At 44.8% G+C, this 16,367-nt stretch overlaps 1 protein-coding gene across 4 annotated transcripts in view; it reads left to right on the top strand.

Moving 5' to 3' along the window:
• The window catches only part of DIS3L2 (DIS3 like 3'-5' exoribonuclease 2), a 203,712-nt gene that overhangs the window by 77,212 nt on the left and 110,133 nt on the right, over positions 1-16,367 (top strand). For all 4 annotated transcript variants that reach the window (XM_087740589.1, XM_087740590.1, XM_087740588.1 and 1 more), the window contains exons 8-10: positions 5,359-5,465; positions 6,648-6,895; positions 13,635-13,808. In XM_087740589.1, the coding sequence (XP_087596715.1) occupies positions 5,359-5,465; positions 6,648-6,895; positions 13,635-13,808 (529 nt within the window). The remainder of the gene's footprint in view (positions 1-5,358; positions 5,466-6,647; positions 6,896-13,634; positions 13,809-16,367) is intronic.

Raw genomic sequence — 16,367 nt, 5'->3', positions numbered from 1 at the left:
CATTTTGGAATTGCCTGCTCCTGTGCTTTTAGGAGGTGGTACTTAAAAAGTGACCAGCACTGATGGACCCCAGCACCTTCAAAAGCTTTTTCCCACAGGACTTACTAAGTAGTTCCCTGAGCAGCCTGAAGTCAGCTCTCCTCATCTCCAGAGCTGAGGTCTTGCTGACTGTTTTCCTCCTACCATAGATTTTAAACTTGACTGCTTCATGGTCGCTGTGGCCAAGGCAGCCACCAATCGCCACTTCACCCATGAGACCCTCTCTGTTAATAAGCAACAAATTGAGGAAGGCATCTTTCCTGGTCCGTTCCCTTAGTACCTGTACTAAGAAGTTATCATCATCCAGAAGTTATCATCCAGATGGTTTAGGGATCAGGATCAGGATTAGATCAGGAGAAGCTCAGAGCTCCTACCGAATGTACCGAAATAACTTTGCAGGAACTGAAATTATCCAGCTAGGGACAGGTGTTTCTAAGAAACCAGATCCCTTTGCTTTGATGCTCAAAAAATTACATTTTGGTTTACTTGATGAAGGGACGACCCAGTATGAGGTGAACTACTGGTTCCTATGATCAGTTTTGTGTTCTGGAGGAAAAACCTGTTCTGTGCCAATAAATGTCGGTGACAGAATGTGAAGAGCCCCTGTACTGTCTTCTAAACAGCAAAATGTTTCCTTCTTGTTGTCCCTAAAAATGAAGATTGTAGCAAAATAGTGTAATCCAGGGGAAACCTGTCCATGCATTTAAATGTATTGCTTTTTGGTTGAAGGCAATTTTCATTTCCATATGTCTCTATAGACAGAACTTCCATAAACACATCCTTTTTGAGTGTGACACACAGTCCTTGCGATATTTATAATAAGTTGGTTTGGTTTACACCACTTTCCTTATGTATTTGGTACTAAAACATAGTATGTTGAAAACTGCTTATTGAAGCAGACTTCAGAGAACTTAAGTGTTGTTACTTCATTAGTAAGTAGTAGACTTTGCTCTTTTAAGGTTTACAGATGTGCTGGTATCTGAGCACTAAGCTGAAGAGCAGTATTTTCTTTTTTAAAAGAAATATCAATAATATAAATATCAGTTATGCCTTCTGATGGGATTCTTAGATATGCCCATGAAGAATAAGCCAACTAACTTCTCAAGTAGATTTTTTTTTTTCTAGCTGAAGTAGCAAACATTGAACTATTTTTTTTTTAAAAAAAAAAACAAAACTTGTTTCTTTCCATCCAGGGAGGGAGATTTTTTTTTTCAGTGAGTTGTTTTTGAGATCTGAAACTGCGATATATTTTCATTTGCAAGTGGATATTGCATCTTTAATTGTATTCTTTTTGGACAGAATTGCAAATTTCCACAGTGACCAATGCAAACCTAGTGAAAATAATTTTGGATCTGTCACAAGCAATCAGAATTCTAGTCTGACGACTTTTAGTCCACTTTGGCCACCTTTTAATGTCATGGTAATTTAATTGTAAAAAGAAATTGGGGGGGGCTTTAAAAAAAAAAAAAGTTTGACCTAGGAATGCCTGTCAGGCAAATCTAAGCGTGTATTGAAGCTGCCTAAACTGATCTTGTACAGAGGGAGGCAAATTCCAAGTGTCCTGGATCTACTTTGTTGGTAATAACATAACTAATTTGAGTTGCTTTTTGTATCTAGTGCCTAATTTTTTTTTAAGTAAGACTTGTTACAGTTTTGGTTTGTCAGATAATCGCTGAAAGGAAAACACTGAGATTATAATACAATTTCACTGGATCCTAGTTGCCGAAGTGTGTTTTCACTGTAAGATAAGCTTATGAAGTATTGCCCAAGCTAACATAGTAAATCTTTCTCAGAAAACATGTCTTTGCCCAGGGTGGAAATATTGAATGGTCATTGGATAACCACTGCAGTAAAGGGGTCGGAATAATTCATTTTTAGTTTGGCATAATGCAAGGAGTTTCTTCCCACCTCCCCTGCTCAAAGTCCTGCTTCTCTCACAAGTTAACTCTCCTTTAGGATTGCCTCCATGGCTCTGCCCTGTTATGGGAAATGTTTGTCTCTCCCAGCTCAGACCTTCTAGACCACCAGTCTCCGGTGGAGCCTGGATACCTCCCCTCTCTGCCCACCCACCAAGTTCCAGTTTCACTGGAGGGAAGGGGGATGTGCAACAAAAGGCAGGGACTCTCAGAAGTGTATTTAGGGAACTTGGGTACCGGACTGTCGTGGCAGATTATCTCTGTTGAGACTGAGGTCTCTGTGCAGTAATTTCACAACTGAGCCAGGTGGACATTGGGTCTGGGTAGCTGTCCTTTCTGAGCAGAGGGGTTTGTCACAGGGAGCCCTCGTTGCTGGTGCTCTGCTCATGTAGACCTCCAAGCGCTAGATGCAGCCCTGGTACCGACAGAATTTTGACTTCAAAAGGAGCAGCTACAAACTATAGAGAAGTCCACATCTCTTGATGCCAAGAGTGCAGAGTTCCTCATGTGTCTTCTCCCCTGTCCCTTGTTTCAGGAGCGTTGCCCATCAGTAAATGTACATGATGACCTTTTAGATACTGAAGTTGATTAAGAAATATGGGTAGGAATAAGTAGATGGCTGGGATTTGCTTCCTTCTTTCTTTCTGTTGATGGTATAGTTGTAGATTTCAGCCTCTGTCTGCTGGAGTCTCTAATAATCCCAGGATTTCTGGGGAAGAATACTGAAATTGGAGAGACCCCTGAGGAAGAAGGTACTCTCCAGTCAGCCAAAGGCCCCTGGTTGATTTTGGCTGTGAAGGAAAAAGGCAGGTTCTACCATGTACTACAGTGAGAATTTAGGTGCTTTCTGGTACCTGTACTGGGTTCACGTGGGGCTCAGCTTCAGCAGGATGGGGGGCGATGCCCCAGCCCTGCATGTTCTCCATCCCGGGCAAAAGAAGCTGCGGTGACTCATTTGCTGTGCTCCCTGTGACAGATCTCTCCTGGTGCTTCTGTGCTTTTGCATGCGTGTATGTGATACCTCCCAAGGACACCACTGCTGGCTCCTTTTTTGACAGGGAAAGCTGATTCTGTGAAAAAACGCAAGCAAATTTGGAGAAATGGGAGTTGGAAGGAGAAGTGGAAAGAAGGCAGTGCTAACAAGGGCATGTTCCTCACGTGGCTCCTGGTGCTTTTCTCATTCTTGCCCGTTGTGCCTTCAGTCACGCTGTTATTCTGCTGCGCTGGGAAAGCAGTGAGTGCAGCTCTTGCTTTTTTCCAAACACGTTTAGATCTGGTTTCTCTTCCAACCAGTATGTGCTGTTCAGTGGGGGAGAGTTCACTCCAGTAAAGCCCTGGGCTTGTGGCAGGTGTCCCTAAAGGCATGGCCTTTGGAAGGCTACCAAGCTCCCCTTGCCCTCCGCACCTGCCAACGTTTCTTTGTTCCAGATCGTCCCGTTCTTTGTCCTAGCTGTCTTTATGGTTGGCACACCATAAACCCATGACTATTATCCAATGGCTTGAAAATTTTTAAGACAACAAAGTGGCTCCTTGCTTTTATTTTCTGCTAACTGTGTGCTTGGTATGACCTTTAGCTGGCAGAGATCTTAGAGGCAAGCAAATGAGGTGTGTAACTTGGGTATCCTCACCTTTTAAACTGTTTATCCAAGCAATTTTTTTCCTCAGCTTGTTTGTCACCATAAAACTCTGGGTGGTTTTATCCCTTAGTAACCCTGGTTGTAGCACATCTGAGTTCATTTCAGTAGGAGAAGTAAAAGAGAAAGGGGTTTGCTGCTGCTTTTTTAAGGAAAGTGGATTGTTATTTAAACCCCCGAATATCTGTCTATTCTGCTCTCGGCCTTGCTAGCAAGTCAATAGAGATAAAATAAAATTAGATTCTTCTGAAAAAGATGATCTCTGGGGAGAGGCGAAGTCTGAAGAGCTTTGTATCAGAAGGCAAAGCTGGGGATAATTAGTGGCATATGAGAACCAGAGTTTGTCATTAGAGCGATAGCTGTCATTGTCAAACGACTGCTGGGGTAACGTTGCCCGAAGGCAACCCAGGCCGTCCGCGGCAGCAGGACCATCTGTGAATGTGCCCTCGTGACGGTGGTGCACAGCCGTTCCCCTTGGGGCAAGCTGCTGTGCCCCGCTGCCACCCCGTCTCCCCCCCCGAGCGCCAGCCCCCGGCACGCCGGCACTGCTCGGCGCTGCCAGCAGCTGCAGCCTCCCCTCCCGCAGCCTGGCCCCCTTCATCTGTCATGTCACCAGCAGTCTCCGTTGAGGGTCCCCATGGGACAGGTGGGTGTCATCGGGGGGCCAGGGTCTGTGTGTCACCACCGTTCTTGAGGCTTTCTGGCGTGCATGAGTGCCGTTGGCCTGCTGGAGCACAGTCTTCAGGGAAACATTGCTTTATCTCATGTCTTCTAAGGGAAATAGTGACAGCTAAGTCCCTTGAAACTTGCAGTTGGTGCCACGGTCTGTCTTTAAGAAAGCAAAATTTCTTTTGAACAGTCAGGGTTTGATTTTAGCACGTGTGCGCGAGATGGATGCAATTGCCATACAAGTGGAAAAAGGCATCCATCCTCCATGGGCCCTCTGGAGAAGAGTGCATGGATGTTTCCACCCAAAAAACGCTGTCAGAGCTGTAACCACGGGCTCTCAGCAGGGATGCAATTCAAGAAGGGACCGGTCCCGGCCTTCTCCATGGCCAAGATCACTTTGGATGTTTGTAAACACTAAATGCATTCAGTGTGCCAGCCACTTATACCCACTTCCAAACTCAGACGCCTGAATATTTGAAAATTGCAAACTAGAAATTAGTTGACAGTTGATTTAAATATTCTCAGTATCTGGTGAAGAAATTTCACGAGGAAGGAGCTGTTTGTCATACATAGCGATTACTTTCATAAGACTTTTTCATAATCCTCGTCCACAGCCAAAGACGGTCAACTTAGTGGATATGGTTTCAGTTTCAAAGATAAACGTGCATTTTATAACCTTGCATAACATTTTTAAAGGAAATTAAATATTAAATGAACATATGTACTTAATGGACTATTTATATAATGTTAATGACTCCAACTAAGAAATGCCAGGAAATTCATGTAGTTCTTAGTATTTAATAAACAGAATGTGTTTTCCACCCTTTTGTTTATTATGGCTGGTATAGTTGTATGTGTAAAGTTTGAATTTATTTTGATTTTTGTTGTTTTTCAGCAGATCTGCTCTCTCTGCTAGTCTGGAGAAATAATAATTGCTTCATGCTTGGCTATTCTAACATTTAAGAGATCTTTTTCCTTTCAGATAAGTCTACTACATGCACCTTGTATTGTAGTTTACAGCAACGGCCCAACAGGATTTTGTGATAGAAATGTGCTACAGTAACTGTTGTTTATGTCTTGTCTTGTCTTGTTTGATGCAGTGAAGGCTGTTGGGATCGGCGGTGTGCACAGAACTAAGCAAGATGATGGACCCAAGGTGAATGATCCCAGGCTCCTCCCAGATAAGTTTCTTCAAAGGACAGCCAAGGTAACTCCGTGGAGAGTGACAAGCAAGCATGTGTGCATTCCCAAAGGCTGAAGGAGACCAGCCCTGGCCTCCTTGTAGTCTCCATCTGTTGATCTTTGCATCTCATCCCCCATTTCAAAGAGAGTAATTGTCCGATCTGATAAAGATCAAGTGTCTTGTTATTTTTACCAATTATCGTGGTTTAAATTCCCTTTGTTATGCAAAATTACGTAGCAAGATACAGAAAAAAGATTGGATACTAACATGAGTGTCACGATACCCAAAGTTGTCAGAATTAATTCTTACAGACTTTGGAAAGGCTGTTAGTGCTGTTGGTTCAAGATTTGAGTCAATCTCTGAATGTTAAGAGACCAGAAGAGGACTACTGGGTCAGGCTGGGTCAGGTCTCTTCCATTTCTTGTGCTTTCCCTTGCAGCCTCTGATTCTGGTCCCTCTTCTGGGCTGGGCTGCCCTCTGGTCTCATCCAGCGTGGCAATTCCAGCACTCAGAATCGCACAGAGGTGCAGCTCCTGAAGCCTTCTGGAAGGACTGTTCTGTATAAGCTTAGGAAATCAGCTATAATATTTCTGTTATCCAGTGATTTATTATGGTCTACAAAAATATAGCCTGGATGAACACCTCTCTGGAACAATTATTTAGTGATATTGTAATTTATTATTCTTTTCAAAGTCATCTTGTATAAAGGTAAAATAACCCCTAACTTCAGAAAGCACAGAAAGGAGGAGAGAACTGCCAAATTCCCCACAGCACATCCTTTCCTGTGGTTAGCGTTGGATCCGCCAGCGGCAGTGTTTTTGGACTGGCCTGTTCTGCGCTGAATGTTGAAATCACAGGCCGAGGATACAAATGAAAGATTTTTACAGGAGTTGCTTGTATGTTGTGGCTAATTCCCTGCATTTGGAAGCATCTGCTTCTTGCCTGGTTTTGTTCTGTAATCAAGAAAATTGCTGTAGAGAGTTAGCAGTTGGAAAGCACTTAGCTCTTCTATAGCCATGAGCAAGATGGCAAGGAAAATACATTGTAAATAGGTGCTCAGTTAAAAAAGGCACACATACATATACACACACAGGGAAAACATGATATAGGCCTTGTGATTTTTCCAGATATTCTGCTAAGCCTATTCTGTTAAAGAAAATAAGTTTCTCTGAAGGTATTAACTGTAGGAACCTTTGCCTCTTCCAGGTGGTCTATATTTTGGAAAAGAAGCATTCCCGAGCAGCTACAGGCTTCATCAAGCTTCTGGCAGACAAGAACAGTGAACTCTTCAGGAGGTGTGCCATGTTCTCACCTGTGGACCACAGAGTGCCCAGGGCCTACGTGTCCTTGGCTGATTGCCCTCCAGACTTTGTGACCAGGCCTGAGGACTTTTCAAATATGCTCTTCATCTGTCGCATAGTGGACTGGAAAGAAGACAGCAACTTTGCAACAGGGTACGTGGCTGCCACTGGAAGTAGAAATGACTGAGATTTCTAGTCGGAGTTCTTGGTTTCACTTCGTTTGATACATGCAATAGAGACAGGAATCTGTTAACAAGATGCTTGTCTTGTATCCCTCTGGTATTTGGTGGATAAACTGTGATGAGGCTAAGGATAGCTCATGGCTAGTTGATCTCATGGCTACATAATGTTAGTTTCTTTTGGTGCTTGCTTCAGTGTGCTGGCACATCACAGCATTAATGAGCGTACGGTCTTTGCTCAGAAGAGCTTGCAGTCTAGAGGGAACACACACAGGTACTTAGCCTGACCAGCACAAGCACTGTAGGGTGCTGGCAGCCTTTCAATCCTTCTTCCTTTTGTGTAAGAGGAGTACACTGTGTGTAGACATTGCATTTCTGCCAGAGGAAGATGATCAGTAGCTGTGAGGCTCATCTTTGGTTTTTAAGCCTTTACTGATAAGTAGTAGAAAGAAATCACAGATTTTTGTGGTATTTAAATTTGTATTGCTTCAAGGAAGGATACTAGAAATCAAGAGAAGATTCATTCACTCCTGAAGCAGATGAGAAGGGTGTTGCACTCTGCACTTTTCAGGCGGCACTGTAAAGCCATTGCTGTCCAGAGTTCAAATTGCAGTCACCGCTGTGAAGGAGGAGATTTTAAGCCAGGGCTACTCAAATGGCCTATACTGTGCTGGATCCAGATTGCAAGTTCATTTTGTCTCTCCTTGAGGAAGACCCTGTGGTTTTCAGCATTTTCACTCTTTTCTTGGGAACAGCTGCAGTGTGCCAAGCACCCACCTGGAGTGGCCATGTTGCTTCCTATTGAGTGGGTCTCAATAAGAAATGGTGGACATTGATAAATCTATTCAGTTACCTTGGGAAAAACTGAGTAGTCCTGGTTTAGTTGGTGATCCAGAGTAGGTTACTCTGACCTATGGCAATGCTGTGGTCAAATTTTACAGGTGATGGGGATCTGGATGTTATCTGACGCATATACAGTAGTGGGAGTTGGGCATAAAACCCAACTTTTTCCCTTACAAAGCTGCTCTGATGGGGTAGCGCAGTGGATGTACAGTGTCAGCACCGTGGTTTTTGGAGTCCTCAGCTCAAACTCCTGGTAAAACTTAAAACTTATATAGAGCTTTTTTTTTTTTTAAAGTATGTTGGCACAGATCTATCAGCCCTAAAACCAAACTAAAGTCCCTGTTTCCCTAAGTTTGAGTTCGTTATCAGTTGTGGCTGCTTTGTGTGCGCAGTAATAGCAAGTTTCACGTGTACCCCTTGAGAGCCACATGAGCCGTTAAGTCACTCAGTATTTCCTAAACTGCAGTGCATGAACTGAAGTGGCCTCCCTTTGAGCCCCACTTAACTAGGGGCTGGCTGTGCTCTGAACTTCACTATGACTAAGTTTCTCATTGGCAGAGATTTTCTTTGTCGTCTTTGACTCCAACAGAGAAAAGACTGGAGGGTGATTGTACTGCTTGGCTTCTTGTCATGAACAACCCCCCTTTTCAGCAGAAAGGGGGGAAATTAGGAGGATGGGCTAATGCCTTTTTTCATTGGCTAATGCATGTTTCTTTAATCTGTGCTTCTGACAGCATTGTATATTCTCATCTGGCTGTTTTGGTAGTTTCCAAGATGTAAAGGGTGTTGTCAGGAAAGAAAACGTCCATGATTGTCTTCGTACATAGCCATTTCCTCTGGGACTTCAGTAAGTGCCTTGTGGAGATGGGAGCATAAAACCTTGGTGACCCATTTTGTTTATAACTATAAATACGTGCTTGTTTAAACGCTGAAAGACAAGGAAACCTCTTGAAGGTCCCAAAAGTTCCTGTTTGGTTTTGGGCTGGTTTATAAGCTTGTTTATAGGCCGTGTTAGCAGTCATGGCCCACCTGAAGGAGAGAAGAGCAGGTGATCTGCAGCTCATTGCATGCTTGGGTGTTTGAACTTTCTTGTGCACCCCCTTAGTTCTGCCCGCAGACTTCATGTTACCCTTTTGGCAGCACCACCATGGTTTTGAAGGTGTCTGGACTAAAGAGCCTGTTGGTTATCACTCTGCTCTAAGTCTGCTGGAAGTACAATAAGGGAAACTCCCTCCGTATTTGGCAGTCATTTCCCCTGGATACCTTGGGTGTTTCCAGGCGCTCTCCATCCTGCAGCTGAACTCCCCTAGGCTGGCCGTGCACCTTCCTCAGCTTTCCTTTTCCCTTGGGAAGTTCAGTGCTGTGTTTCCAAGCACAGTTCATGGCATAGTCTGGTCTTCATGGTGACCACGTGTGGCTGGAGCAGTGGGATGCTCTGGCCAAGGGCTCGGCCGTGGCACTGGCCACCCAGGGTGGTCACCTGCACAGGGGCAACCTGACAGTCCCTGGAGGTCCCCTTGGGGAGGGGGGATGTGTTTCTGTGTCGTGATTGCCACCTGGTGGTCACCAGTGAGGCACTGTCCCCTCTGAAGGCCACCCTGTCACCCTGACTGTGCTGGGAAGGAGCTGGGAGGAACTAATGTCTCCATGTCCCGCTGGTGATGCCCTGAGTGTGTGCTGCTGTGCTCCCTCCTGCATGTGAAGTGACTTTACCGTGGCAGTGAAATGCCATTTAGCTGTACCTGCTTCAGGTAGCAGGTAAAGCAAAATAGCTCCAAAATATTCTTCTTTTGCAGATAAATATTACAAGTACTGCCACGTACAGTTATTTTCTGGGGACCTTTTTTCAGTGTTGCAGTCCAAGGCTGTTTGGAGTATTAGTCCAGACGTCTCTGCACTTTTGGAGATGGTTAAAGCAGAATCTTTTTGCCCCCACATATGATGATGGATGAGCCTATTAAAAAAAAAAGTAATAGTAAAGTGTTGAATCACTGACTCCTTCTGTGTCGCACAGGGCCTGTGGCTATTCTAGCTCAGGGCCTTAGATATTGGGCTGTCAAGGTGACAAGATTTGTCATGGCATTTGCAATAAAATGAAATGTTGCAGGATGTTCTTTCACTAGACGCTCTTTCCAAAGCCATCCAAGTGGCTTGAATTCCTTTAATCTCTGGCACTTTATTCTGTTTTTTTTTTATTCACAAATGTATTTGGTATGAGGGGAAATGACCAGATACCTTGGGTAGCTCACTGTAGAGCTTGAGGGAAGGTCTGACCCCCAAGCAGTGTAGCTCTAGTGCAAAAACACCTTCTTGCAGATGGGACTGTCTCTCAGTAAAGCTGCATTCCCTCGGCACAGCTCATCACCCTACCGCTCTGAAGCATGGGGTGGCCCCACCTGCATGGGGAGCACCATGCTGCTCCTCTGCTCCGATGGTGGATGGCCCGGCAGCTGAAGGGAGGCAGCTGCATGGTGTGCAGTGGGGCTGGACTGTGCTCGGGTGCTGGGGGGGTCCCGTGACACAGCTTTCTGTCTCTGTCATGCCCAGCCCTGCGGTCATCTCGCCATCTCCATTGGGACCTTTGGACTTTATCAAGCGTGTGCAGCTCTGCCTGCGAGCTTCGGGCCCTGGGTGGTGGGAGCAGCGGGTGGCCTTCCTTGCTGTCCCCTCTCCTGCTCCCGTAGAAGCTGCCTCTAGGACCGGTGGCTTATTGATGTGTAGGATGTTCTCCTGCTGCTGAAAGAAACCCTCTGTGTAGGATGACTGTGGACAAGTCTGCTCCAGGAGAGACTGAGTAAGGTTGTTAAGTCCCCATGGAAGTTATTCACTCCCATTTGGGAGCCTGCCCGGCTTTCCAAAGGAAACAAGCCTTATGTAATTATGCTTTGTCTTTTTGGAGAGTTCTTATCACGTAGCCTTTGAACATGTTGACCAGTTTCAGCTGAGTCTGGGAGTGGAGAGGGCTCAAATGTTTGTAGAAATGGGTGGCTGAATAGATGCGATCAGTGTCACCGTGAAGGGGAAGATGGCAGCACGAGTGTGGCTCTGCCCAGGCGCACAGGGATGGGAGGTCAAGCTCCGGTGAGCCAGCAGCTCGGAGCAGTTCAATGAGCTTGCACGACTGCTGCTTTGGAGGAATACCCTGCGCTGTGTGCTGCCTAGCGCCCCGACTGCAGCGTGTTCCCGTCGGTGCACACTGCCGCTGTGTCTGACATCAGTCCGAGGGTATTCAAGGAACCCTCCAAGGTGCCGTAATGCTCCCCCATCAACGTCACAGAAATGTTTACGTCTGTAACCATTATAATTTCTTTTACCTTTTAACATTTTTAAAAAAAGAGATACACGCAAGCCTGGGGTGTCACAGACACCGTGACTCCCTGGGAGCGAACGTCTGACTGCCGCTGGGCCCCGTGCCTGTTGTTGTTTATAAGCCTCTTGAACTATTCTTGCTACCCTTGGTGGCCGCAGAGCCCCATGAGTGATTTTACAGCCTGGCTGTTACTCCAGGGCCATTGGTGATCCTATATGTGTTACCTTTGATCACATGCTGTCCTGTCGGATTTTGCTCTGATGCAAGTCATCGTGTCTGCGTGACTGTAACATGGCCCCAATTAAAGTCAGTTGTACACTTTTTATTCCAAGGTACTTGGGAAATGTTCCCTGGAACACTGTAAATCAAATGTTAATTACTATTAAAAAAAAATTAGTCCTATATCAAACCTCTGGGTAAACCCCTTATGGTTCGTAATCTAATTTCAGTAAACGGATCAAGAGAACATGGGTTTCAAGACTTAGCTGGAAAGCACTCTGGCATTCAGAGGTGCTTTCCATGACTTGTGCAGACGTCCAGCTGCCCTCCTGGTGCACTTCCCAGCTCTGCCCTTCCAAGAGAAAGGGCACCTAAGACTCAAGCCCTTGCCATTCCTTTTCGTAGGGCAACGTCCTCTCTTTTCCTCTTCTTTTTTCAATCCATCCTTGGTCGTGTTGGTGGGCCTGCGGACCCATGGGTTTGTCCTTGCTCAGTCTCCTGGCTCCGCACTAGATGTTGGAAATGATGATTTCTCTGGTTTATTGTTACTGCTGAGAGAGAGGGAGATAAAACTGATGCCTCATTTATTTACATTAAAATAAGGATCAGACTGGGACCAAGCTGCGGGAACAGAGAACTCAGCCTCGATGCCAAACGCACGCGTATTTCTGCCATACAGTTTGTACATAAAATTGAAACAATGGAGGGAAATATCTTTTATCCTTGTTTTCATTTTTATTTTAAAGCTAGGCAATGTGAACTCTACAATTTACCACACCACGAAGCACGCAGTCCTTTCCAGCATATTACACAATGTGACAGGTTTATTACGCAGCCCTTCCCGTTGTGAAGAGAGATAGCTGTGCTCCCATAAAGAAGATGGGCTTGCTTGCGCTGCGCGGATGGGGTTTGTTCTGTTGGTTTATGGCACGTTTGAAGCCCTGAGAGCATCTTGCTCGTCCAAATGACAAGTGCACTGTTTTGGCCCCAATTTAGGAAAGTAATTAGTGCCTGTTCTCACTCATTGGAATTAAAGCAGAAGGATCAATATAATGATTGTGTATTTTATGCAGTGGAAAAACACTTATTGGACTGGCTGGTTTTGCACTGTGTTATTACCTCTCTCTTTTGTGTCATATTTTGATGGATTTGCCTTAATTTCATTGTAATTTTCTTGGGTCAGGAGCATTCTCTCTATTGGCTGTAATGTGCCATTTGCCCTAATGGCAGTATATTAAAATTAAAAAAAAAAAAATTACCTCTGTGTACTGTAGAGCAATCTGGGGGTGAGAAAGGGGACAAGGGAAGCCACCATGGGACATAGGGTCTCGTGTAGTATTTGTAACCAGGCAGGGAGGGAACAAATGTCCCGCTCCTTTGGAGTCCCATTTTGCATGCTGTGTCCAGAGCCGAACGCTTGTTTGACACCCAGAGCTCTTGGACAAATGCGTGCTGGGGTTTGCACTGGAGCAGATGGAAACTTTCTCTAAGCATAATAGAGCGGCAGCCTCATCCACACATGTGCAGAATACTTCATCAAAGACTATTAGCATGTGGGGGACAGTTTTCCCTGTCTGTGACTTGCTTCTCGATCATTGGCTCCTCTCCAGTTATCTCCTAGTTCAGAGGCTTCTGCTTAGCTAGGAGAGGAGGGGCAAACTACTGGGAATGTTTAGGTCCTGGAAAGAGCCTGGAAAATGGTAGGAAAGATGATCTGCGGGCATGTCTGTCTGTGCGACTCCTGTACGGAAGGCAGTAGTAAGGGTTCGTCACACCCTGTGATGTCTTCACAGGGCATCAGTTTGCCCAGGCAGAGACGCATATCCTTCGGGATGGAGAGCAGTGTGCTGCGCTCCCCGGGAGCTGTCTTCTGCAGAGCTGTCTGGGATCTGGTGGGAACCTGTTCTCCATTTCGGGTCATGGGGGTGAGTCACATTTTTCAGTGGTGAGGAGAGGAAGGAGGATCTCAAGGAAGCCAGCCATGTGTAAAGCTAGAGCTGCCTCTGTGGAGGGCTGTGCTTTTCTTATCCCCGTTGATTGTATTTTTTTCTAAAATTTGACACATTCTTACCTCTGCAAAAACCTAATAATATAAAATGTCTCCTTAAAATGAGATGCACGAAACAGCCCAGGGTACTGTCTGGCTAGTGTTTTGCATCTCCAGCAGACATAAGTCGTGGTATGGTCTGAATTCCTGCTAAGTCCTCTGCCAAAACTCGGGGAGAAGTGAATGGGTGAAAGAGTACGTTTGAGGGCTCAGCAGCCTCTCTGCGCGGACAGTAACAACATGACAGTAGTAATTATACACTTAAAAAAAGCATCCCTTTCTTTCTTTTTGTAGGCAGTTGGCCAAAAGTCTTGGGCAGGCTGGGGAGATTGAGCCGGAAACGGAAGGGATCCTGATGGAATACGGCGTGGATTTCTCTGACTTTTCCCCCGAAGCCCTGGAATGTCTTCCCCAGAGCCTGCCCTGGGTTATCTCACCGGGAGAGATGGCCAAAAGAAGAGATTTAAGGTAACAACAAAAAGCATGGTCTGACACTCCTTCTTGGGTTGGTGCAGCATTGTTTTGTTTTGTTTTGCTTTCGTCACACTTTGAAAAGGCACTGACTTTATTACATGTACCCTATTACATGTTACCTGTGCTAACATGGACAGAAACTGCTTTTGAAAGTACCTACAAACCCAGAAGATCAGTTATTTGGAGAAGTATTTTGTGAGGCAAAGAGGCTTTTTCTCAAAAGAACTATTGAAAACTGAAAATTTGGTGTTTGGCACCTAATCTGAAAGCTTTATGTTTTTGTCTGGAATGTATTACGTATTTTAGTGGTAGTTTTATAGCAGAGATTTTCTGAATGCCTGGCAGATCAAATGATCTTGGACACTGTTACTTTGAAACTTAAGCGCAGGTAGAGACTGTCCTGCGTTTTCCTGTCTAGTCTCAACATTTTTCTCTGTTTTGAAGAACCGGTGTCATGTGGAGTTTACGACGGCTCTTGATCAGGTTAGCAGCTGGCAAATGCAGTCCCTCCCTGCAGCCTGGCAACTCTGTGCTGTCCACCTACCTCACATTAGCCATCCCTGCAACTTAGTGATGCTCCCACCGGCTTTCGGGAGCTCCCCGGTCTGTTGAGCAGTAGACACTCAGACATTGCTGGACTACCAAAAAGTGGTGGATTTGCTACTCTTCACAGTGTCTGATTTCAGAGACATCTTTACTGGAAAAGATTTAAAGACAAAAGAAACGTAATTTGTTTAGAACCTCACTTTGCAATAAAGGAAGGTGCAAGAAAGCAAAACAAGAAATGCATTGCTAAGATGATATGCTGTGTTCCACTCCCATCCTTACTTACGCTAGAGCATCCTGTCTCAGTTAGCAGATTCATTGCTTTCTTGCATATTGCTGAGGTGAAACATCCCCATGAGCCTGATTCTTCAAGACACTGCACTGGTCAAGACACTGCACTGGTACAACCACCTGCGTATATGTAGCAAGCTCCTCTCCTCCTTAGTTTATCTGTGTTATTGGCATGGACATTAGCAATTTGAGCAGATAAGCTGATAAACTGCAGCCATTTGTATCTGTACCCAGACTCCAGATGTTACTTTGGACCTAATCCTGCACTGTAGCCTACAATCTCCTTACTGCTTCAGCTTTACTGGATTTCCATTGCCATACAGTGGAATAATTCAGGGGAGAGTCACACTCCTGATTGACTAGTGGTAACACTCAGATACCAGATCCAGACTGTAGGCTTCAAGTAGCTTTAAAAAAAAAAAAAAAAAAAATATTGAATGCTGCAGTTCAGAAGTCACTGGAAAGTGCTTATTTTTATATTCTTGACTACATTTCGGTAGCATTCTCTGCTTCTTCTGACCAAGTTCTTTCAAGCAAATAAAGAGCTTGACTTGTCTCCAGTCAGACAATCAGTTTTGGAAACAAATTCCAAGTGCATTTCTTGCTTTTATTGCTAAATTATTACACTGGGTCTTATCAAGGTGATAACAGTTTTGCAGTTAAGCCATTTAAATCCCTCTCTGCCCCTTCCCGACCACAGTGCACACTACAAAGTAGATTTCCTTTTGATCCTCTCAAATATAAACATTTAACAGTCAAGGTTTTTAAGAGAATTATTTGAGCTTAATTTACTAATCCTTTTAATGTCAACTGCCACACCGCTGACTAACTAGTCTGTGGTCTAAACACATATGGAGATAACATGAGACTTGTAGTTATGGAAAGTAAAATACAGATGAGTCTTCTTTTTTGTTTCTTCACAGTGAGAGATTTGTCTGCCCGTAAAAAGATGAGTTTTATTATTAAATGTAGCGTGAATCATAGCTGAGTGGAGTCCTGCAAGTTGGAGACCTGGCTGCCGTCTCTTCTGGTCTCACCCATCAGACCTTGAGACACTGTTCTTAACAAGTCCCTAGGTAGCTCGCCTTTAACTTGGTATGAAATATCAGCTTTCTTATTGCCAGCAATAAGTGCGTTGTGGTCTGCCATGTCATACAAATAGCCGGTACACGCTGGCCCAGGCTGGCATCCAGAGGAAGACACCTGAACCTGGATATCTGGTCTGGGCGCAGATGGGAGTTGTGCCTTGTTTTCCAGGGGAGTTCACACCGCGTTCAATGGCACCTGCCTCTGTGAGTGTCCATCTTTGCTGCACTTTGTGCATGTTGATCTGTCAGGCTCCCCAGACTACTGTGCAGTACTCTGAGAGTACAATGTAAGATAAATTACAGTGAAATAAAGACTCATCTTTTCTCCTGAAATAGCCATGTTAACACTTCTAAATAGCTCATCTGAATTCAGTTTACACATTGCTCACCTGACTAGAGTAAACACATATTAGACTTTGGCTTAAAATACTTTCATCCCTAGTAAATCCTCTCCAGTTCTGTAACACAGTGATGTAAATTTTCTAGTGTCACGCATTAAGCTTTTGGGATTTGGAACCACAACCCAAGCAAAGTCTTGGGTTTTTGGGTGTTTCCTCTTCCTGAGATAACTTCTTGTTTTCTTTCATCATGGGAAATGACCCTTTCCTCCTCAAAAGGTAACTTCTGT

This window comes from Nipponia nippon, unplaced genomic scaffold (assembly GCF_047370975.1).
Source record: "Nipponia nippon isolate SJK-2023a ecotype South Korea unplaced genomic scaffold, ASM4737097v1 scaffold_7, whole genome shotgun sequence".
In the NCBI taxonomy this organism is placed as follows: domain Eukaryota; kingdom Metazoa; phylum Chordata; class Aves; order Pelecaniformes; family Threskiornithidae; genus Nipponia; species Nipponia nippon.
Note: the sequence above shows the minus strand (reverse complement) of the source record. Positions and strands in the feature narration are given on the sequence as shown.